This window comes from Penaeus vannamei, chromosome 2 (genome assembly GCF_042767895.1).
Source record: "Penaeus vannamei isolate JL-2024 chromosome 2, ASM4276789v1, whole genome shotgun sequence".
Lineage (NCBI taxonomy): Eukaryota > Metazoa > Arthropoda > Malacostraca > Decapoda > Penaeidae > Penaeus > Penaeus vannamei.
In genome coordinates, this window is record NC_091550.1 from 23553281 (window position 1) to 23577948 (window position 24668).

The 24668-nt window shown below is 42.9% G+C and overlaps 1 protein-coding gene across 2 annotated transcripts in view; it reads left to right on the plus strand.

Moving 5' to 3' along the window:
• The first annotated feature begins 11259 nt into the window (after positions 1 to 11259).
• LOC113826805 (phosphatidylinositol-glycan biosynthesis class W protein) overlaps positions 11260 to 24668 on the plus strand; it is a 33503-nt gene continuing 20094 nt past the window's right edge. Inside the window, exon 1 of one of the 2 annotated variants that reach the window (XM_070131381.1) lies at positions 11260 to 11406. In XM_070131381.1, coding sequence (XP_069987482.1) covers positions 11350 to 11406 — 57 coding nt within the window. In that variant the 5' untranslated portion in view covers positions 11260 to 11349. Of the gene's footprint in view, positions 11407 to 13936; positions 14048 to 24668 lie in introns of those variants that run through there. The other variant, XM_070131409.1, reaches the window with a different exon arrangement.

Below are 24668 nucleotides of genomic sequence, written 5' to 3' on the forward strand. Positions count from 1 at the left end.
GATGAGAAATATGTATCAGTTACATCCCCAATTGCAAAGGTAATATATTCTATTCAGCAATCTCCAAAAGTGCTGAATGTAGGCAGAAGAGCTTGCAGTAGGTGGTATGCAAGCAACAGATCATGATATGCATTGTCTTGTAAACCACATCAAGTGCCAAAGTTGCATTTTTTTCTTTTCTTTTTATGGTTATATAACTAGTTTTTTTCATTACATTAAAAGGACTTTAACTTCAGATATCGTGTTAGTTGCGGCTATTGTAGAATTCAAGAGAGTATGTAAGAGGAACCAAGTGTGAGAATCTCCCCATTTCAAGTAAACTGTGGTGTTAATATTCTCAACGTTAAAGGAGCTAACTAGCAAGGCATTATTTCTTCACAGCAAGGCAGACCAGTATGGTGTCAACATGTGGCTTTTGTCATGGGCTTTCATCTTAACTTTGGGTATTCAGAGGAACCAAATGATACAAATGAACGACTAAAGGAATGTTAGTTGCTGCCCAACCTGATGGTTGAAATACGATATTAATGCCAAAAATAGAAACTGACATGTACTGTATACTGACTTTGTGCATATTATATGTTATTGTTATTTATGTGTTCTATTTCTTTCATGATCATTTTTTTTTTCTTTTCTTTTTTATTATCACCTTGTGAGGTGTGATACTTGCTGACACCAATTTGCATATACTAAGGTGATAGCATCCAGCCAAAAGCTTGATGTAGGAGATTTCAAATACAGGTCTCTCAGATTCATCTACACAGGCATAAGCACTATTGCTTCTTCTGAGGTGGGGCAGTCAGGGACAGCCATCTAGTTAAGGTCCAGGCAAAATATAGTCACCTAAGGAAGGTCCAGGCAAGGATGGTCACTTAGGGGACATTTAGGCAAGGACAATCACCTAGTGGAGGTCCAGGCAAGGATAGTCACCAAGGGGAGGTTTAAGCAGGGTCAGTTACCTTTTGTAGGTATAGGCAGAGGTAATCAACTAATGTAGTTCCGTACAGGGGACAGTCACCTAGTGCTGCCCCACTCAAAGAAGACTTGCAGTATGATAGATTGAAAGGAATCCATGAGATGCAATTAGTCCAGAAATGGTTTGGTTATTTATTACTGTTGTTATTGTTTTTATTATCAATTTTATGCTATATATTTTTTTTAGATCATTATATTTATTAATTATGAATTGTTTCAATATATTAGTCAATGTAATTCTTTTGTCATATTTACACTTACTTTCATCATATTTTCCATAACATTGCTTTTGTTTGTTTGATTTTTATTGCATTCAAAAATGTCAGTAGTTGAACCAAACTCATCTTAGTTGAGAAATTTTGGTTTGAGGGGTTAGTTGTGTTGAACTTGCTCTAAGCTAAGTTTTTACCCCGTCATAGCACTTGAGGCCACACTAGTCTTTCCTCAGTCTAACTAATCATATTTCTGCACATGAGCCATTTAATTAAAACCAATCAATAAGAGAGTTCTTCCTCCCTATTTATTTGGTTGTGAATATTAATCAGTATTTGCTTTTATTATATCCTTGCATTCAGTGGTTTGTTATAGATGAAAAAAAAATACAAAAACAAGTTGGAATGATGCATTTATGTGTCCTATCTTTGAGCACAAATAACAAATACAAGGCTCTCACTTTCTTCTCAATATCCTCTTTCAAGGGAATAATTTTTTTGGTATAATAATTGATCATTTGTCAAAGGCGCTGTTCTACATAATTGTTTATGGATTCCCGCCCCAATTTCCGTTGTTCCTTTCCGTCCAGTTAGTTGCATCAGAATCTTACATATGCATCTTTTCTGTATTATTCAGTTTGACATAGCAATAATTCTTATATCCCATATGTGTACATATGTATAGTTTAGTATTATTTCTTTACATTTGTGATTATTGCTTTAAAGAGTTTAGTCATGTTAGTAAGCCCATTTTATGTCAATCATTTTATCATAGAGAAGTCAACTATTAAACTCTTCTAATCTTTTCTGTAGTTTTCTGTCCCATTAATGATATATTTCACTGAGCTTGACACAAAAGCTAAGAGAGGTTTAGCCTGCTGTCTGTTATTCGCAGGAGCTGCTTCTATTTAAGGGTTGTATTTGCTAGGTAGCACACCTTTCATATCTCATCATCATTCTCAGCTTCTCCATGGTGACAGTACAAACCAAGAACATAATGTGATGAGATCATTAAATGCGATCCACTTTTGTAGAGGATACGGTATGGCTTCTTTTTTTTATATATATATATAGAACACACAAAATTGAGCCTTCTATACCTCTTGTAGGCTCGTATTGCTTGATTTCATCACTCATATTTTAGCTGTCAGAACTGTAAAGCTAAATTTTGTAGTTTTGTCAGAGAAGTGTTTAGATTTTATTTCATGCATGATGTGAAGCTGCCTGTGCAGATTTTTTTTAAGGAAGTAGTTTTACCCAGTTAATGCGTAATGGCTAGATGTTTGTAAACTTTCTCAACAGGTAAGAGTTCAAATATTGTCTGGGAAATTAAAGCATAGAAAGTTTCCAGTAACTAGCTATTTTACTTGCAAGACTTCCTTGAAATTTATTGTGTCCATATTTCAGAATTAATACCCGGCTCTTAGAAATTAAATCTATGTTCAGTCTTATATGTTGTTATCACAAACTTCTAGAAAGCTAACCCATAGTAGTGCAACTCCAGTGGATTGTTTATCAGAGATTATTGTTATGTATATATAACGAGATTAGAGACAATTATACAGATTGCTGAAAGCACAGATGTGTTTCTTTTATCCTGATTTTTTATCCTATTATGTTTATGGGAACATGGTCCTAAAGATGTAAGGAATATTTAAATAAGGATTCATCCCCCACCCCCTCCCCCATCCCTTGCTCATTATTGTCATAGGGGTCTTACGAGACAGTGACTGAGGCCCAATATAGGGGATCATCCCTACTTTGGACCTCCAACTTTATCTAAACTAATTTTGCATGGTCTTTTCTTCTCCCCCTTTCCTTTTCTTTCTCTTCTTCATTCCCTTCTGTCCACCTGCTAAGGTGTGCAAGCCATGCTGAAAGGATGAAAGGCTGGCTTTTTGTCAGTCATGGACTGCCTCCGGTATTCCTTTGGTTAATAGCCTAGCCCTATGGGGACCCAGAGTGGTAGACTGTTTCCTTTCCCCACTTATTTCAAGCTTCCCATGGCTAATAATGAAGATTATTTCCCCTTATTAGGACCCTTATTAGGGGCATTAAATCTTGCCCTTTCATTCAACTAGCTCTTTCAACAATGCCTCCAAAAACAAGTAGGCAGAGTCCCTTTCTACACCAGACACTATCGCTCCGTCTTGTAACAATCAGATCAGAAACTGAATCTATAGCACTATCAAATTTAACTGATCATTCTGGCAACCCCATTTCTGCAGAACCTCATCCAACCCTTAATACCTGTACCGGAACTGTCTCTCCCCAGCAAACGGCCCAGTCGATACCAAAGATTGGTCAGACTGGAGAAGACTTATTAGGATGCCTCAAAGACCAAGACGTGAAATCAGTACATTGCTACACCATTCCTCCAAGAGGTCAACGAAAGAATCCGACCAACACTGCCCAAATTACTTTCTGTGCACATGACCTTCCCTTACGTATCTACATCGGTGGACAATCCCTCCCTGTTCGACCATACCAACCCCCTCCCCGTCAATGTCAAAACTGTTGGCGCTTTGGACATCCTGCCAAACATTGCCGTTCCACAGACCGATGCCCCATATGTGCCCAACCTGGTCATAACCGATCAAACTGCTCAGCACAAACACGAACATGTGCTAACTGCGGCGGCCCCCATAATGTATTTTATAGAGGCTGTCCCACTTACAAGTTTGAATCTGAGATAGCAACTCTCAGATACAAAAATGGTCTCACTTTACATGAAGCCAGACAGGAAGCACGTCGACAAGGTTTCCCTCATACTCCATACTCAAGTAACATCGTTCGCTCATCCCCTCCCCCTCCACCCCAAGATGTCCCCATTTCCACTTTTACATTCTGCCTCCCTCAGACCAATTCCTTTGCCACTCTAAACCCAAACACCCCAATCTCAACCACAGCTCCAATCTCAACTACAGCCCCAACCACTTCTACATTCTACATCCCTCAGACCAATTTTTTGCCACTCTATACCCTGTCACCCCAATCTCAACCACAGCTCTAATCTCCACTACAGCCCCAACACCACCCCCTCTCCCTCCCCACACTACCCGCAGTAGACAGACTAAACGTTCTAACCCTTCTTCCCCTACAGCACAATCACCTCCACCTACCTTTACCTTTATTCCCGAGACACCAGTCTCCTCTTCCCCCCCTCATAAGAAAACCTTTATCCCACAAAACTCTGCAACCAACTCCACTGCAGAAACAATGGATGACATCCAAAGTTATATGCTTAAGACACAAGATCCCATAACTCATGCTCCTTCCACACTTGAAGTGGTTCCTCCTACTCCCTCTCAACACAACCTAACCCCCTCAATTCTGTCCACCTCCGATATCCATCCTCCTGATATCCATTCCCCTCTTACTCACAGCACCCCGACACCCTTTCCTCCTAATCCCTCCCAAGACAACACATCCCCTTCAACTCCAACTATCCATCCTTCCGATATCCATCCTCCTACCACTAATACACCCCCCACATCTACTCCCTCCCAACACAACTCACCCCCTTCAACCCCAACTATACGCACATTCTCCCTCCCTCCATCCCCTCTATCCTTTGCACTCCCTCCTGGATACACACGAGAATCACTCATGTCACAACAATGCCCTTCCCCAAATTCCCTACCTCCTAATACCTCTCCTTCACACCCCCTAGCTCCTTCTCCCCCAGATTCCCCAATACGTACCGTATGCGATATCACTTATAAGCTATAGCTCTCCTACATTGGAATATTCGCGGTTTCCGTTCTCATAGACCAGACCTACGTCATATCCTTGCTTCTTTTAATCCATCTATTATCTGCCTCCAAGAGACTTTCCTCACATACCCTCCTATTCTAATTCCCAATTACCACTTTATCTCTTTCCCACACTCCCTGTATGTCTCGTCTATACTTATCCATCATAAAACACCTTATGTCATACCTCCCATACAAACTACTGTCCCGTGCACAGCTATTCGCATCTTTCTTCGCCGCTGGATCACAGTGATTTCAGTCTACTTCTCCCCATCCCATCCCATTGACTTTACTGCCTTTGAAACTCTAATTTCCCAACTCCAACCACCTTTCCTCGTAGTTGGTGATTTCAACTGCCGCCACACTCTGTGGGGTGACTCTACCACCAACTCCCGAGGCCGATCTCTAGAACGCTTCCTCTTCACAAATAACCTAATTATTCTTAATTCAGATCCCCTCACACATTTTGACATGCGCACACAATCCTTTTCATGCCTTGACCTCTCTCGATGCTCTCTTACTCTACATTTAGATTTAAATTGGTCAGTTCTAGACCACTTCCCCTATTGTGACCACTCCCCAGTACTCCTTTCTCCTACTTCATATGTACCACTTCCTAATCATCCACGCTGGTGCTTTGATAGAGCTGATTGGCATACTTTCACTTCTCTCTACTATACCTATCCCTCCACCCCCCTTACCGCCCATTTCAGCTATGCTACAATGTTTTACAACTACGGTCCTAAGAGCTGCCTATACAGCCATTTCTCGAACTTCAAGACCTTATACCTCTAAATGTCTTCCATGGTGGAATTCTGATTGCACCAAAGCGCTTTGCTTAAAACGAGCAGCCTGGAACGGCTATCGCTACAAACGAGGCACCCCTCACCAGCTATCAGCCCTTATTTCCTTTAAAAGAGCATCTGCCCATCTTCGCCGTACAATTAGAAACAACAAAACAAATAGCTGGCAAAATTATGTTTCCTCAATTACATCTTCTACATCTATTTCAGCTGTTTGGTTACGGATCCATAAATTATCAGGCAACCATCCCCCCATCCTGCACCCGTCCTCCATATTCGATACTCTCATCTCCGAGCCTGTCGAAGTAGCTAATGAACTGGGCAACTATTTCAGCCAGGTCAGAAGTGGCTCTCACCTTTCTCCACACTTTTCTTCCATTAAAGCCATCAAGGAACGCATCCCTAATTATTACCTTCACCCTATCCTCTGATGAGTCCTATAATGCTCCTTTTTCTTCTTCTGAACTCAACGCTGCATTACAGTCGTGCCGCAACACTCATGAAGGCCCAGATGGTATTCACTAAAGTATGCTCCGACACCTCCCATCTTCCTCTCTATCCTTCCTTTTAACTATTTTCAACCACATATGGACGTCAGGAAATTTTCCTTCTCATTGGCGAGATGTTCTTATCCTACCTTTCTTAAAACCCAACAAATCAGGTACCCTACCCCAAGTTTACCGCCCCATAGCTCTAACTAGCTGCTTGTGCAAACTGCTAGAACAAATGGTTAACTTCCGCTTTATGTGGTATCTTGAATCTCATAATCTCCTTTCCCCTTCCCAGTTTGGTTTCCGCCGTGCCCGGAGTACAGCAGACCCACTTGCCCATTTCGAGACATATATTACATCGGCATTTGCACGCCATGAATCCGTATTAGCCATATTCTTTGATCTAGAAAAAGCATATGATACCACATGGCGATACCATATCCTCCAACAATTGTCATTCCTAGCTTTACGTGGAAACATGGGCGTTTTCATTAAATCCTTCCTTTCTAAACGTACTTTCCAGGTCAAGATTGCCTCTTCCACGTCATCATCCTTTCCTCAGTTCGAAGGCGTCCCACAAGAAAGTGTGCATAGTACCACTTTATTCCTTCTTGCTGTAAATGACAGTCTCAGTCCTACCACCAGGAGCCCGGGCATCACTATATGTTGATGACAACTATCTATATATCTGGCACATCCATACCAGATCTCAGTCAATTCCTTCAGTCTGCAATAACATCAGTAACTTCTTGGGCCACCAACCATGGGTTTCGCTTCTCTACCTCAAAAATCTTTCCCCATCCTTTTCTCTCGCTTACGTACGGTCCCCAAACCCCCACTCTTCTTATATAACGCTCCACTCCAATACCGTTCTTTTGCGAAATTCCTAGGCGTTATATTTGACTCCAAATTGTCCTGACGAGACCATATCTTGTACATAAAAGAAAAAGCTCAACGCCGCCTCCGAATCTTACAAACTCTCTCACACATCCCCTGGGGCTCAAGATCGCAAAACTCTCCTCCATCTTCATATTACCTTGATTCTCTCCACTCTAGATTATGGATGCCATATCTACTCCTCTGCCTCAACCTCCCTTCTTACTCACCTTGATACAATCCACCACAGCGGTCTCCACTACACCCTAGGCGCCTTCCGCTCCTCTCCAGTTGAGAGCCTGTATACTGAGTCTGGCATACCATACCTCTCTCGACGTCGAGCCCTTCTCTCTCTCAGATGCTATGCTCGATTTCTCCAACTTTCCCTTACCAAACTAATTATTCTACAATCCTTGCTTCCTGCCTTTACCTCTTCTCCACGTTTACCTACTCCTTTCCCCATACGCATGGATACCCTCCTCTCCCATTCCCCCTTTCCTCACCTCCGACCTCTCCCACTTTCCGTTCATTACATTCCTCCATGGCTAATACCTAACCCCTGTATTTGCTCCTCAGTTTTCCCTGACCCACCAAAATCAGATATTCCCCCTCTATCCTTCTCATCACCCATTTCCTTGACCATGTCTCCATTCATTCCTCCAGAATTCATGTTTACACTGACGGTTCCAAATCCACCTCAGGAGCTGGATACGCAGTAACCTTCCCAAATCGCACTTTTAAATACACCCTCCCTCCTGAATCTAGTGTCCTTACTACAGAACTATATGCACTCCTTTTTGCCTTAAGACGCATATACTCTTTCACTATTTTTACTGACTCCCGTAACTCTCTAACTCTCATAAGGTCTATGCACTCGACCAATCCCCTTGTCTGCACGATCCAGAACTGGTTGTTCTATCTATCCATATGTCATATATCTCAGATTTTGCTGGCTGCCCAGCCAAGTTGGAATCTCTGGCAATGAACAAGCAGATACTCTTGCACGCTATGCCGCAATGTCCACATCACCTCAACAACGCTTCTCACATATTCCAGCTACGGATTATTACCCCTACTTTAAAACCTTTTTGTATACCCGATGGCAATCTTTCTGGTCAAGCCTCCACAATGATAAATTACATATTGTAAAGCCATCAATCTCCTTGGTCAGCTCCATTTCATAGGAACAGACGTTGGGAGACGGCCCTTGCCCGCTTACGTATTGGCCACACTCGCGTATCTAATGTCATGCTCTGACCCGCCCCTATGTCCTCTATGTAATGTCCCTCTTTTAGTTCCACACATTCTCTTGTCCTGTCCACGCTTTAATACAGCACTTACCTCTGCTTTTCCACACCTATCCTCCCTTCACCGATCTCCCAACATATCAGACGTCCTTACAGAACCACAGGTTCTGCCTTTTGTTCTCCTTCCTCAGACGCATAAATATCCTTCACTTGATCTAATTCCCTTACCTATACCACCATAACCTTTTCCCTCATCAACCCCCTTACCCATCTTCAACTTTTCAATATTATTCTAGATAGTTGACGCATAGCATCTTTCACCTGATATCACCCTTTACTATACCTTCCTATAGTCCTATATGACCTTAGATGTCTAGCACATTTATTTCGCTTTTAACCATTAACCATTTTGCCCTTGCCTCAACTAATTTTGCTTGGTCCTTTCTTCTCTTCTTTCCTTTTCCGTATCTTCTTTATTCCCTTCTATCCCATTCCTAAGGTGTGAGAGCCGTACTAAAAGGATGAAAGGCTTGTTTTGTGGCAGCCACGAACGGCCTCCATGAGCCAAGGCCACGGTATTCCCTTGGTTAATTATCTACCCCTCATGGGGACCCTGAGGGGTAGACCGTTTCTTTCTCCAGTTTATTCAGGCTCATCATGGCCAGTGATGAAGATTCTTTACGCTTCATAGAGACATTAAGGCTTGCCCCTTCGTCAAATAGCCCATCTGCATTAGATTTTGATGGTTTTCCTCCTTTGACCACGGCTCCGACCACTGATGCTAATACCCCCTCTTTGACGCTTAAGAATAACTCTAACCATTCCGAAATACCCACCCAGGTTATTACTCAACCCCAAGAAAGCACCTCTTTCTCATTCCCAACATTCTCCTCCTCATCTCCTCTTCATTGTCAACCCCCTCTTAGATTATTATTACACTTCTTCCTTATTGTCCTCCCCCCGCAGAACTACACTCTACACCATCCCATCCTCCTCTCGCCTTCGTCCTTCTACTGCTTCTACCTCTGCGAACCTTCTGAGTACTCTATTTGGCCCAACCAAATGGGATCGATTCTTTGTGATTCCCCCCACAGCCCTCTATTTTTAGAATACCCTTCTCTTTCAGCAGTGCCTCCAGAAACAAGTCACTCTGATCGTTCACGCCATGTCACGGTTACATCTCAAGATCAAGCCCGTGTACAATCTACCCTAATTAACCTTACTGGCAAAGCCATTCCTGCCGAACCTCACCCATCTCTTACAACTTGTACTGGAACTGTTTCTATTCCCCCAAATGCTTGTCCAATGTATAACAAGGACTGGTCAGACTGTGAAAATGAGCTACTTTCCTGCCTTGGTGAATATGATGCAGTGGCAGTACAGTGTTACACTCTTCCTCCCAGAGGCCAAAGTGAATCCCACATCAATGTTGCTAAGATTAGCTTCAATAGGGAAGAAGTCTCCCATGAGGTTTACATTGGTGGATTGTCTAATCATGTCCGACAATAACGAACCCTTCCTCGTCAATGTCAGAAATGTTGGCGTTTTGGCCACCCAGCCAATCATTGTAGCTCCACAGCCCACTGCCCTCTATGTGCCCAACCTGGTCATGACCGTTCGAATTGTCCTGTTCACTCACGTACATGTGCCAATTGTATTTTACTAGGAGCTGCCTTGCCTATAAGTTTGAATGTGAGGTAGCAGTCCTCAGAGTTGAGGGTCTTCTGGTCTGGTCTTTTACGGCGAATTTCGCCTATCTTGCCGAAATTGAATAAGATGCATTTTCAAGGAGTTCCTAGGCCCCCGGTTCTCCCCGGAAAATTTCAAGACCCGACCGTTATTTTTCAGGTGGGAGCAGCCATTTTCGATGTCGACTGAAATATTTTTTTTCACATTACCTTAGAAAATCGGCAATTGTGACGTAATGATTAGAGGTAATAATAAAATGAGATTTTCTAAAAAGCTTATTAAATTTCACATAAGATGAGACCAACCTTATTTTTTTCGGAATAATTTTCAAAATCTGGCAAGCGTCTAAAAAACGACAATGAAGAAATTTTTCATACAAATAGATAAACATGATATGCCGTTCATATGGAGTATTTTCTTTTCTTTATGTTTTCATCATACATAGTGAGTTTGATCTATGAGCAAAATATTTCGAAAATGCAAACCTCCCCCCGCCCACCCAAATGGGGGGTAGGATTGCCAAATGATCCGGATCACTACCAAAATTTTATAGAATATTAATTAGGCTAAGACAAACACCAGGTAATTTTTGGGTAATTTTCTATATTACCTTCGCCACACCGATATCGACGATTTTGGTATCGTTGGATTCCTCTCACTGTCCACATTCCAAATATGTAGGTTTTATTGCGCGGAAACCCCCAGTTAGCGAGAAACTTGGCCCCGATTACAAGGGAGGGCATGGAAGGTTCTAGAGAAAATCGAGGTTAAATAACACTAATAATATAACCCACAGTGAAAATAACCATGGTTATTCATATGACTTTCCATTCCAGGGGGCTGAGCCCCCTGCGATCCCCCTGGGGGGGGGGGGCTGCCGCCCCCTAACCCCCGCCGGGGAAACAAAACCTCCATCACGTATTCCCGGCAGGCTAGAGCGTTACACAATTCTCGTCGATCGCGGAGGGCGGACGTATTACATTTACCTCGTAACATTCCCACTGAATCAGCATACTAACCTTAACATTGTCAGCATTGTATACAGACACGATTGTAGTATAATCAGGATGAACAGAGTATACCATGAACAGATCAGCGCCCTTGTCGGGGGGTTTCGCGCATCTCTCGATGTTACGCCGATGGCCTCAAGGTCGAGTTTCCCGTCCCCTGGAACCACGATTTTCGAAATCCTAACCGAAATAACCGTCGCATTCAGTACTTCGCCATGGCCGCCGCGATGACAGTGTGTGAAGGGTTCTACTCCGAGATAGATTTCCTGCGCGAGGTAGCAACAAGACAGGATGAGATTCTGCGTGAAAGGAGCACCCTCTCTACTATCGGCGGCATTTATCAATCAGGTTAATACCTTAAAAATCTTTGGTTATTGTAGGTTATCGGCTCCGCGTCTAGTTCGTGTGCGCTCTATCCTGCCGTGAATACCTGGTGGAGATTTTGTTTCCTCGGCGGGGGGTTGGGGGGCGGTAGCCCCCCCCCCCTAGGGGGGGTCGCAGGGGGCGCAGCCCCCTGCAATGGAAAGTTATGTGAATAACCATGGATATTTTCACTGTGGGTTATATTATTAGGGTAATTTTCTATATTACGTCCGCCGCTCCGGCCGCCGCTCCGACATCGTCGCCCCCGATATAGTGCCCAAGTTTGCCGCTAACAAGGGGTTTTCGCGCAATAAAACCTACATATTTGGATTGTACAGAGTGATAGGAATCCAACGATACCAAAATCGTCAAAATTACTATATTACGTCCGCTGCTCCGACCGCCGCTCCGACATAGTCGCCCCCGATATAGTGCCCAAGTTTGCCGCTAACTGGGGGTTTCCGCGCAATAAAACCTACATATTTGGATTGTGCAGAGTGAGAGGAATCCAACGATACCAAAATCGTCGATATCGGTGTGGCGAAGGTAATATAGACAATTACCAATTTTATTATTATTAGAATCTGTCCATAACTTTTCGAGTTAGAAAAAAAAAATCCTGGATCCAAACCATGGTCCGTATCACCACCAAAGTGCAATAAGCGTCAAAGTTAGGTTAAAACACACCTCATGAAAATGTGTTCAGAACTTTTAGAAATATCAGAAAACAAACACAAAACAACAAACAAACAAACGGAAGTAACTATAAATAAACAAAAGGTCATGGGGTACACGAAAATGACCTATATGTGCTTATATGCCTTATATACATACTTTTATATCGCCATGTAGCTGTATTTCGTCTTTCCATGGGGTCTGAGTGTGAAATTAGAGGTTAAACAATTAGAAAGACTGCAATTTTTCCCTAATATTTTTCTTTGTTTGAAAAATGTATTTTTTTTCTTTTTTGGTGATTTTTTTATTTTTTGACTGTAATTCAAACACTGTTTGAGCGAATTCGAAAAAAAATGTACCACAGAGATGAAACTCACACCCTTTTATCTGGACCTTGCCTGATCTCTGTGGTATATATATATATTTTTTCGAAATCAGCTGAACTGTTTTTGATTTATTGTCAAAAAAAAAAAAAAAAATCACCAAATAATAATTTAGAAATTTGACCAAAGCAGAATATTAAAAAAAAGGTCATTCTGATCGTTTTATTTTATAGAATCATCCCTCTCATAGGGAATGTAGGAAGCACTTTTTTCGATTTCGACTTTATTTTATTATTATTATTATTATTTTTTTTAGAAAAAAAAATACCGAGCCGAAAAAGTTATATATATATATATATATATATATATATATATATATATATATATATATATATATATATATATATATATATACACACACACATATATATATATATATAAATATATATATATAAATATATATATAAATATATATATAAATATATATATAAATATATATATATATATATATATATATATATATATGTATATATATATATATATATATATATATATATATATATATATATATATATATATATATATTTATATATATTTTACAAGAAGCACAGGGAAAAAAATCGAAAAATCCACTTCCTACATTCCCTAAATATTTTATTTATCTTCAGAATGAGCCATAATACGTTTATTTTGGACTAAATTTGCCTCTGGAACGGCATTTCTGCGCAAATAAGTATACTTCCAAGATAACGGTCGTTAAGTTTTTTTTTTTTTTTTTTTTATCTTTTCATCATTTTTTATATGAAAAATGAAAGGGAGAAGCATAATCTTCCTATACCATAATTGTTTATCGTGTACCTGCATTCCGAAGCCTTTCGGGCATTGCCAGCACGTATAGTGTAGAGTGGTGGCAGTGATCTGGGGGGGTCTATAGGCCTACATTGACCATTTTATAAAATCTCTCATAAATCCCCCCCCCCTAAAAAAAAAAAAAAAAATCATGCAGACATTCTGATTCCTTCTGTTATAATATGCAGAAGCCATTTTGAGAAGTAGACCTTACTTATTTTTTTGGTGAATATTTTCCGGTGACTGTTAAAACACCCTAATAGGAAATTTTGAAAATATGTGTCACTTTTATAAGAAGCACATGAAATTACAGCAATTCCTTATTGCAGCATGTAATAGATCTATCATTCAGCTACAAAACGAGCCATAATACTTAAAATCTTAAAATCGGACTGAAAATATGTGTGCTATGTGTAAAAATGTGAAGGACCTAATAATTGCGATCTTTCCTTTTCATTATTTATACATTTTACAGGACAAGTCATGTACGAAATACTTGTATATGATATAATTATCTATTATTTACCTATTATTGTTGCACGAATGGGGTTATACAACGTATAATATTGGTCAAAGAAATAACCGTTCTCCAGCCGGACGGGTATTATACGCGTCCTTTTCTCAGCGCGGCCAGGCGTCGTGGACCATGGCACACGTGTCTTTGTATCTGCGGATCACTGGTGTTTAACTCTACAGGGCCACGTGGCCAATTTTCACACTCAGACTCCCATGAATAGACGAAATGTTATTACAGGGCGGTGTAATAGTATATATATAAGGTATGTAAGGATATATAGATCTTTTGTTTATCGCCGTGGATATTGTTCCGGCACTGGATTTTCTAACAGTTTGGCTGCTACCACCTAAAAAACAGCGTTTGGGCCTTGAAATTTTCAGGGGAGAATCGGAGACCCTGAAACTCCTTGAAAATGCACAAAACTCGATTTCGGCAAAATTGGTGAAAAACGCCGAAAAAAAGGACACGCTCCCCTTAAACCAGGTTTCACTTTACTTGAGACCACACAGGAAGCACAACGACAAGGTTTTTCTCTCTCCACTTATTCCAAAACAGTCCTACGCTCTGCTCCCCCACCATCTACACAAGATGTTTCTGCATCTCCCCAGATATCTTTCCCCTGTACCCTGAACCTACATCCTATGTCTACTCACCCTTTCCACCATTTTCCATCGTAAATCCAGATACTCCCATCTCTACCACTTCCCCGATACCTACCCCACCTCCTCACTTTAGTTGTCGTACCAGGCATTCTCTCCTACATCTTCCTTTTCATCTGTTCCTTAGATATCTATCTCCCCTTCTCCTTATAAGAGAACCTTTGTTTCTCAGTCCTCTATACCTAATTCCCCTCCAGAAACCCTTGGAGACATTCAAAACTTCCTAAAGATGACCCAAGAAAACACTCCGCTCTCTCATCCCCCCCCCCCCCAATCCGTCTGTTCCTACTCCTGATACATTTAAAGTTTTTGCAGATATTCATCCTCTTTCCCGTATTTCCTGATGCTTCACCACCTTCCCCAGTCTCCCTTTCTTAATCCCTGGATTCTTCTCCTGCTTCTCCAACAGCCACCTCTGTTTTCCTTGATCAATGTCCCTACTCCTTCCCCAGTCACAGATACACTGCAATTCACTCAGTTCTATTATTCCTTGAACATTTTTCCTATACCTTCCCCAGTGAGAGATTCACTATATTTCTTTCAATCGCCCTACCCCCTTAACCCTCCCCTTTCTACTATTTTCTGCTCGTAGTTCACTTGCTCCCCCTTTTTTCCCTTTTCACTAGCATACTATCCTATAACGCTCTGAAACCTTTGTCATCCAACACATTTTATAATCTCTAACTGTCCTTTGCTATTTCCGACGCAATATTTTACCATAGAGCTATATGACCTTTGATGTCTAGCTCATTTATTTTCAAATATTAAACATTAATAAGAACCTAGTTAGAGCGATGTATCTTGAGGGAGGGTATCCGATTTATTGGGTTTCAAGAAGGGTTGAAGATAGTTAATAGGAAGGATATAGAGGAAGATGGGAGGTGTCGAAGCATACGATAGTGAATACCGTCAGGGCCTACATGAGTGTTGCGGCACGACTGTAAGGCAGTATTGAGTTCAGAGGAAGAACAAAGCATTATAAGACTCAGCAGAGGATAGGGTGAAGCTGATGGGCGTTCTTTCCCTGATAGTCTTAATGGAAGAAAAATGTGGGGAAAGGTGAGAGCCACTACTGACCTGGCTGAAATAGTCGCCCAATTCATTAGCGACTTGGATAGGATCAGAGATGAGAGTATCTCGAATATGGAGACGGGGGCTGGATGGGGGGAATATTTACCTGATGGAACCGGTGCAAAACAGCTGAAATAGATGTAGATGTAATTGGGGAAACATAATTTCGCCAGCTATTTGGTTTACTGTTTCGGATTGTATGATGAGACAGGCAGATGCTCTTTTAAAGGAGATAAGGGCTGATCGCTGGTGAGGGGTGCCTCGTTTGTAGCAATAACAGTACCAAGCTGCACGTTTTAAGTGAAGAGCTTTGGTGCAATCAGAATTCCACCATGGAACACACTTGGAGGTAAAAGGTCTTTAGGTTCAAGGAATGGCTGTATAGGCAACTCTTAGGACCGAGTTACCGAATGATGCCAAGTTCTCTGCTTTTTCGTTGCCGGGAATCCCGACATGGCTGGGTATCCAGCAAAAATTTACGGCTTTCTGTCGTGTAGGCAGGTAGCACAGCTGATCTTGGATTTTATGGACTATGGGGCTGGTAGGGTGAATGGATTTTATGAGTAATATTGAGTTGCGTGAGTCCGTGAAGATGGTGAAGGATGAGGAAGAGATAGAAGACATACTTAATAGTGCAAAGAGGATAGCATATATTTCTGTTGTAAGGACACTCGATTCAAGTGGTTGAGGAAAACTGTATGACTACGGCAAAAGCAGGACCTGAGGTGGATTTAGAGCCGTTGGTGTAGACATGAGTACTGGAGGAGTGGCTAGAGATATGTGCAAGGAAATGTGTGAGGAGGACAGAAGGTGGAATATTTGACTTTGGTAAGTCATGGAATATAGCAGAGCAATTACAAGAGGTAGGTATTAGCCAGGGAGGGAAGATTTAGGTAAAAAGAGGAAGAATCCGGAGATGAGGAAAAGATGAACGAGAAAGAAGAACGCCCATACGAACAGGGAAAGGGACAGATAAACGTGGAGAGGAAGAGAAGATACGATAAAGTGGTTGAGGGACAGTTGGCTTGGAGAGAGAAAATTGGTGAAAGCGAGCATAGCTTCCTAGGGATAGAAGAGCGCAGGATAAGTGGGAGAGGGTTTGTAGTAGTTGGAGGCGATGGCGGGCTTTTTCTTTAATGGAAAGGATATGATCTCGCCAAGATAACTTGGAGTCAAACTTGCCGGAAGATCGGGATTGGATAGGGGTATTATAAAGGAGTGGAGGTTGGGAGCATATACATGAACAAGAGAAAAGGATGGAGAAAGTTTTAGAGGTAGAGAAACGAAAGCCATGGTTGGTAGTCGAGGAAGAGATTGATGTTATTAACGATTGGATAAGTTGATGGAGGACTTTTAAGGAAGGGCCAGAGGCGAAGATGGCTAGATCATCTACATACAGTGATGAACGGATTCTTGGTGGTAAAGCGGAAACCAATCTGTTTACAGGTATGAGGAACAGTGTGGTGCTCAGTACACAGCCTTGTAGGACACCTTCAAATTGAGGAAAAGGGGGAAGTGGAAGAGGCAAATCTGACACGGAAGATACGGTCAGAGAGGAAGGATTTTATAAAAACATCCATGTTTATACGTATTCCGTGGAGAGATAGCTGTCGTAGTATATGGTGCCGCCAAGTAGTATCATATGTTTTTTCGAAATCGAAAAAGACAGCTAATACTGACTCATGGCATGCAAATGCTGATGTGATTAATGTTTCTACATAGGCCAGTGGGTCAGCTGTGCTTTTGCCACGACGAAATCCGAATTGATTTGGTGAAATGATTCTAGGTACCACATTAATCTGAAATTTATCATCCTTTCCATTAATTTGCATAGGCAGCATGTAAGGGCTATGGGGCGGTAGTCTCGGGGAGTACCTGTTTTGTTAGGTTTCGGGAAAGGTAGTACTATGGCTTCTCTCCAGTGGGGAGGAAAGTTTCCATCGTCCATATGTTATTCAATATTGAAAGAAGGAAGGATAAGGAAGTAGGAGAAAGGTATCGTAGCATACGGTAATGTATACCGTCTGGGCCTTCATGGGTGTTGCGGCATGACTGAAGTGCATTATAGATCTCAGAAGAAAAGGGTGCATTGTAAGGTTATGTGGATGGCAGGGAGGAGATATGAGTGCGTTCTTTGTCTGACTAAGAAAGAGAAATGAGGAGAAAATCGAGAGCCACTACTGACAGCTAAAAAAGGCACCAAGTTCAGTAGCTACTTGAGGAGGGTCAGAAATGAAGTTTTTATGAATATGGAGGACGGGGGCAGGATGAGGAGGATGTTCTCCGGATAAATTATGGATCTACTGCCAGACTGCAGAGATTGGTTTGGAAGATGTTGTGGAGGATACATAGTTTTGGCAGCTTTTTGTCATGGAGTTACGGCGAAAGTGGGCTGATGCTTTGTTAGTTGACTGGGAGTGACTCTCTCGTGTCGGCAGCTATTCCAAGCTGCGCGCTTCAGTGCACTTTCGTACATTCAAGGTTCCACTATGGAACACATTTTGAGGTTGGGAGGTTCGAGGGATGGTTATATAGGCTGTATTTAGAACGTTAGTTGTGAAGTATTGGAGCATTTCTGAGGTGGTAGAGAAGGATGATGGAGGAAGTTCAAGAATAGAGAGAGAAATAAAGGTATTCCAGTCTGCTCTGTCAAAGCACCAGCGAGGAGGGTTTGGGAGTGGGATATAGGATGTTGAAGAAGAATTGGGAAGTGATCACTAGTTTGGGAATTGTTTGGGACAGGCCAGTGGAAGTCTATATGAAGGGTAGGAGAGCAAAGAGAGTAACTAGGCTTGAAAAGGATTGAGTGTGTATGTCGAAGTGAGTGGGACTGTTGGAATTTAGGAGGATAAGGTCAGTTTTAGCTAGAAATTGTTCTAAGAAGCGACCCCTGGTATTAATAATAGTCACCCCAGAGGGTATGGCGACAGTTAAAGTCTCTAACTATTAAGAAAGGTGATTAGAGTTAGGAAGTAAGGTCTCAAATTCTAAAAAGTCAATAGGGAGGGAAGGAGAGAAGTAGACTGAAATGATTGTGATCCAGAAGCGGAGGGAAATGCGGATAACTGTGCAAGGTATGGTGCTTTGTAAAGGAGGTATGATATATGGTGTTTTATGATGGAGAAGTATGGAAGAAACAAATACAGAAGGAGGGGGTGACACAAAATGGTAGTTGGGAATTGGTGCTGGAATATGTGCGAGGAAGGTTTCTTGGAGGCAAACAATAGATGGATTGTAAGAAGAGAGAAAATGGCAGAGGTCAGGTCTGTATGAACGAAAGCCTCTAATGTTCCACTGCAGCAGAGCCATTGCGGGTCATTCAACAGCTATTATGGGTGGCAATGTATGCCTGAGAGGTTAGAGGAGGGGTGTCTAGGGGGTGAAGTATGAGGTCAGGGGATGGAGGTGGTAGTGTAGTATCAAGAGAATCTTCATGGGAGGAGGGATCAGGGGGAGAATGTGAAGATATAGTATCTGGAGGTTCATCAAGAAAGGTGGGATCTGGGGAAGGACATTGTGCTAGAAGGGATTCACGTGTGCATCCAGAAGGAAGTGGTAGAGATAGTAGAGAAGGAAGGATTTTTTGTTTGGGTACGGGTGGGGGAGTGGATAGGGTGTGTTGGGAAGGTGTGGGAGGAAGAGGGGAAGGGGGTATGTCAGGAGGGGGAGGATGGATTTCAGCAGTCACTGTGAATGCAGCCGGAATCTGGGTAGAGATATTGATGGATGGTTGAGAATAACTTTCTCTCGTGTTATACATAGAAAGTTTCTTATATCCTCAAGGGTTTCTGGGGGGATTTGAGTGGAGAGGTTTGGGAAAAAAAGGATCTTTTATGGGCAGGTGAAGAGGAGATCGGTATCTGAGAATCTGAGGGTGTAGGTGTGGGATGGGATCTGGTAGGAGAAGATGGGGTGGGGCATTTGGGTTATCTGCTGTGATAGGCAAGGTGTGAAGTAGGAAGAGGCATGGGAGAAGGTTATTAGTGTCTGGATTTAGGATGGAAAAAGGATTTGACTGGGAGATATGAGAATTAGAGATGGAAAGTTGAGGAGCAGGGGAAAGTGGTGCTGTAGATGTATAGACCACTTGGGTAGAGTGGATGGGAGTGGACTGATGTAAGGTACTGGAGTAAGTAGTGATTGAAAAACCTCTTCGTCGTGCTTTTTGTCTAGCCTCTCGTAGAGTGAGTCCTAGTTTGAATCTGAGAGTTGCTACTTCACTCGAAAATTTGTAATCAGTGCAGCCTCTATAAAATACATTATGAGGTCCACCACAATTAGCACATGTACGTGATTGTGCAGGGCATTTTGCACGCTCCTGACCTGGTTGAGCACACAGTGGGACCAACAGTGCTTTGCAGGGTGGCCAGAACGACAGGATTTCTGACATTGACAGGGTGGGGGTTGATATGGTCTAACGGGACAAGAAACCACTCCTATATATACTTTATGGGGAAGGTTGTGTCTACGAAAGGTAATCTTGGCAACATGATGTTGGACACGATTGCCTCTGGGGGGAATAGAGTAGCATTGTACTGATTCAGCATCATATTCAGTTAGGCAATCAAGCAAGTCGTATTCACAGTCTGTCCAGTCTTTTCCGTAGACAGGGCAATCAATTAAGGAGGGAAACAGTTCAGTTCAGTTAGATTTGCGAAGTCATGCTTCGCCCGGGCCTTTTCTCTGGAGTGGCCCGGCCTTTGTCAACTATTTCTAGTTAACTCATGTGTTTTCTTTGAACTGCATGCTTATCGTAGTGGCTGAATTGCGAGCAAGCGACCAGCTGCCACAGAGTAAGCATGTGGCAAACCCTTTTTACCAGCCCGGCAGCTGTGGTGGGTGGTCCCTGTCTTAATTAAAAATTATGTGTTCACAATTCTGCAAGTAATGTAACAGGGTGGCGTTAGACTCGCCGCAGTGTTTGCATAACCTGGCAGTCTCATCATCAATAATTTGCCAAGCGCATGGGTAACCTAGTCTTAGTCTGTGTAACATGACTTCGGTACCTCTTTTTGTATTTGGTGGAAGGGCCAGTGGCTCAGCCTGAAGCATCTGAGTACCACTTAGCAGCGGGCGAATTTGTAATATTTTCTCTATGTGCTCCCCGGAGGACCGAACAAGCTGCAGCTTAGTCCCCTTCGGCTAGGTTTAACGATCATGGAGGATGGGGGCATACCCCTGCCCTTTTCGGCTAGTTTATCAGCAAGCTTATTCCCTTGAATGTCAATGTGGCTTGGGACCCAGTTAAGGATAATTCTTCTAACCTGACTGAGACTTCTTTGGGCTATGGTTAGTACAGTTGTCAGGAGGTAGATGTTGTCTTGGGGCATGCTATGTAAACTGTCAATAGTTGCTCTAGAATCTGTGTGAATGACAACGTGTCCTGTCCTTAGGGACGCGTGTGTCAGGGTTTCCATGATCGCAACCGTTTCAGCTTGGAGCGTTGAGGCATTGTCAGTGACCCTAATGGATGCTGTGGTATCCCTTGTTGCGAAGCCGACGTCTGCAGTGTGGTTTATGGGATCCACGGATCCGTCCGTGTAATATGTTATGCTACCCGGAGGAGTTATTCGATCAATGATCCTTTTGGCTTGTGCCTTAAGGCTAGGCATGGAATATTGATCTTTTCTCGTTAGGTTTAGGATTGAGAATTCGATCATTTCGTTTCGTGGGGAGTCCATGCCCTTGGCAAGTAGTGATTCTTTTAGCTGAAAGCGTATCAATACTCTGGCTGTGTGTGTGAGCCAAGAGTTGTCCGCAAAAACTGATAGTCTTGTAGGCGTCTGAGAACACTTTGCCTTGAGTTTCTGGGTGCCTGCAAGACCTAGGAGAAAAACTGTGCTGCCATTAGATCGATTCGGGTGTCCAGGGACGATAATTCAGCTTCCATGAGGAGGTTGATGACCTTTGTCCATCTGGACGCACCCAGAATGATCCTGGCAGCTTCATTTTGTATTGTTTCCAGTATTTCTTTTAATGTTGTGCTGGAAGCAATAAGGGCGACAGATGCATAGTCAATAATAAGACGGACAACATGTACATAGAAAGATCTTAGTACTTTGTGTCCTGCTCTTATGTGTTTCCCTGTTATGACTTTCATGACTGAGTTTTTCTTTGGTTCGGTCAAGCAGGTATTGGATCTCCTTTTTGAAAGTGAGTGTGTGTCCTATCCATACACCTAGGTATAGGTAGCCCTTTACCCATTATAGATCCATACCCTGAACAGTGAGTTTTTTGTTTCTGACATTAGTTCTCAGAGCCATAGCTTTTGATTTTGCTGCCGATATTTTTAGACCCGTCCTACAACACTCTTCAGACACCAGGTTCAGACAACCCTGAGCTCTAGTTAGGCAGCGATTGCCAGGTCATCAGCATAGGTGATGATCTTGCATCCTGGCAGGTGAATGTCGAGTATGTTGGACATGAGGGTGTTGAAAAGGGCTGGACTGAGATCCCCACCCTGAGGTATTCCATTCTCAAGCGGCATGTGCTGTGAGAGGTGACCTTGAAATCTGACATTTGCTGACCTATTTTTAAAATAGCTATCCAGGCCAAGAGTGCCTTTGACTCCATTGTGGATTAGGGTCTCCTGAATGGCAAGGGGGCTTGCCAATTCAAAAGCCTTCTCCAGGTCTAGGAAGACCTATTGTGCATATTATGCTTAGGAGTGTGGAAATACTGTGTGCTGTGCTCTTACCCCTTGTGAACCCCTGTAGGTGTTCATGAGGGGGTCCCGTCTTCCATCGGAGCCTGTTGAGTACCATCTTCTCAGCTGTTTTTCCAGGCAGCTAAGAAAAGAGATGGAACGGTATTTGCCAGGCTCCTTTGGTTTAGGGATGGAAACTATTGTGGCTTGTTTCCAGCTCTGGGGCACCATGGCGGTTTGCCAGGATTTGTTGATGAGCTTCAAGAATGCAAGCTCTCCTGCCAGACCTAAGTGCGCAATGATGGGGTGATCCAGAGCTAGTTTTATATGACTTTCTTAATTCCTGAAGAGAGAACAAGGCACCAGTGTCATCGGATTCAAGTGCCTTGTCTCTGAAGAGAGCAAGCTTACCTGGATTTAAGTTTTGTTGTTTATCCCTCAGCACTGGAGGCAGGTTATTGTTGCTGGTTCTAGCTGAGAACTCAAGCACCAGTCTGTTAGCCTCTGACTGTGGGTCATGATGAGTGCATTTCGGGGCTTGGCGGCTTGTCGCTTGCCTGATCCGTTTCCACAACTCTGCAAGGGTGGCCTGGTGTCCAAAAGTCTGGCACCATTACAACCACTTTTCCTGCCTTACTCTGTTGGCAGTTTCCTCGGCATCCGCAACAGCTTCCCTCAGCAAGGCAAGATTGTCGGGAGTTCTTTGCCGTCGGAAAGGGAAACAGTTCCAGTACATGTATGAAGGGAGGTTAAATGGTTAATGGTTAAGATAAATGTGCTAGACATCTAAGGTCATATAGCACTATAGGAAAGTATAGTAAAGAGGGATGTCAGGTGACAGTTGTTATGTGTCAACTATCTAGAATAGTGTTGAGAGGTTGAGGATGAGGGAAAAGATTATGGTGGTTTAGGTAAGGGAGTTAGATCAAGTGAAGGATATTTATGTGTCTGAGGAAGGAGAACAGGTTGTTGAGGCAGAAGCTGTGAGATTCTGTAAGGATGTCTGATATGTTGGGAGGTCGGTGAAGGGAGGATAGGTGTGGAAAAGCAGAGGTACGTGCTGTATTAAACTTGGAGGCAGATAATAGATGGATTATAAGAAGCAAGGATATAACGTAGGTCTGATCTATGAGAGCGGAAACCGCGAATATTCCAATGTAGGAGAGCTATATCCTAGTTGATTTATGAATGATAACACATTTACGTGTTGGGGAATTTGAAGGGGAAGGAGCTAGGGGGTGTAAAGGTGGGATATTAGGAGGTAGGGAGTCTGGAGAAGGGCATTGTTGTGCCATGAGTGATTCTCGTGTGTATCCTGGAGGGAGTGCAAAGGATAGAGGGGATGGAGGGAGGGAGAATGTGCCTATAGTTGGGGTTGAAGGGGGTGGGTTGTGTTGGGAGGGAGTAGATGTGTGGGGAGTGTTAGTGTTAGGAGGATGAATATCAGAAGGATGGATAGTTGGAGTTGAAGGGGATGTGTTGTCTTGGGAGGGATTAGGAGGAAAGGGTGTAGGGGTGCTGTGAGTAAGAGGGGGATGCATATCAGGAGGATGGGTATTGGGAGGATGGATATCAGTGGTGGTTGGGATTGAGGGTGTTAGGTTGTGTTGGGAGGGAGTAGGAGGAAGGGGTGTAGGGGAAATATTAGTAGGAGGGTTATGAATATCGGCAACCACTTCAAGTGTGGAAGGAGCATGAGTTATGGGATTTTGTGTCTCAAGCATATAGCTTTGAATGTCATCCATTGTTTCTGCAGTGGAGTTTGTTGGAGAGTTTTGTGAGAAGGTAATTGTTTCTGCAATGGAATTGGTTGGAGAGTTTTGTGGAATAAAGGTTTTCTTATGAGGGGAGGAAGAGGAGACTGGTGTCTCAGGAACAAAGGTATAGGTAGGTGGAGGTGATTGTGCTGTAGGGGAAGAAGGGTTAGAACGTTTAGTCTGTCTACTGCGGGTAGTGCGGGGAGGGAGAGGGGTTGGTGTTGGGGTTGTAGCTGAGATAGGAGCTGTGGTTGAGATTGGGGTGTCTGGGTTTAGAGTGGCAAAAGAATTGGTCTGAGGGATGTAGAATGTAGAAGTGGAAATGGGGACATTTTTGGGTGGAGGGGGAAGGGCTAAGCGGACGATGTTGCTAGAATATGGAGTATGAGAGAAACCTTGTCGACGTGCTTCCTGTCTGGCTTCACGTAAAGTGAGACCATTTTTGTATCTGAGAGTTGCTACCTCAGATTCAAATTTGTAAGTGGGACAGCCTCTATAAAATACATTATGGGGGCCGCCGCAGTTAGCACATGTTCGTTTTTGTGCTGAGCAGTTTGATCGATTATGACCAGGTTGGGCACATATGGGGCATCGGTCTGTGGAACGGCAATGTTTGGCAGGATGTCCAAAGCGCCAACAGTTTTGACATTGACGTGGAGGGGGTTGGTATGGTCGAACAGGGAGGGATTGTCCACCAATGTAGATACGTAAGGGAAGGTCATGTGTACAGAAGGTAATTTTGGCAATATT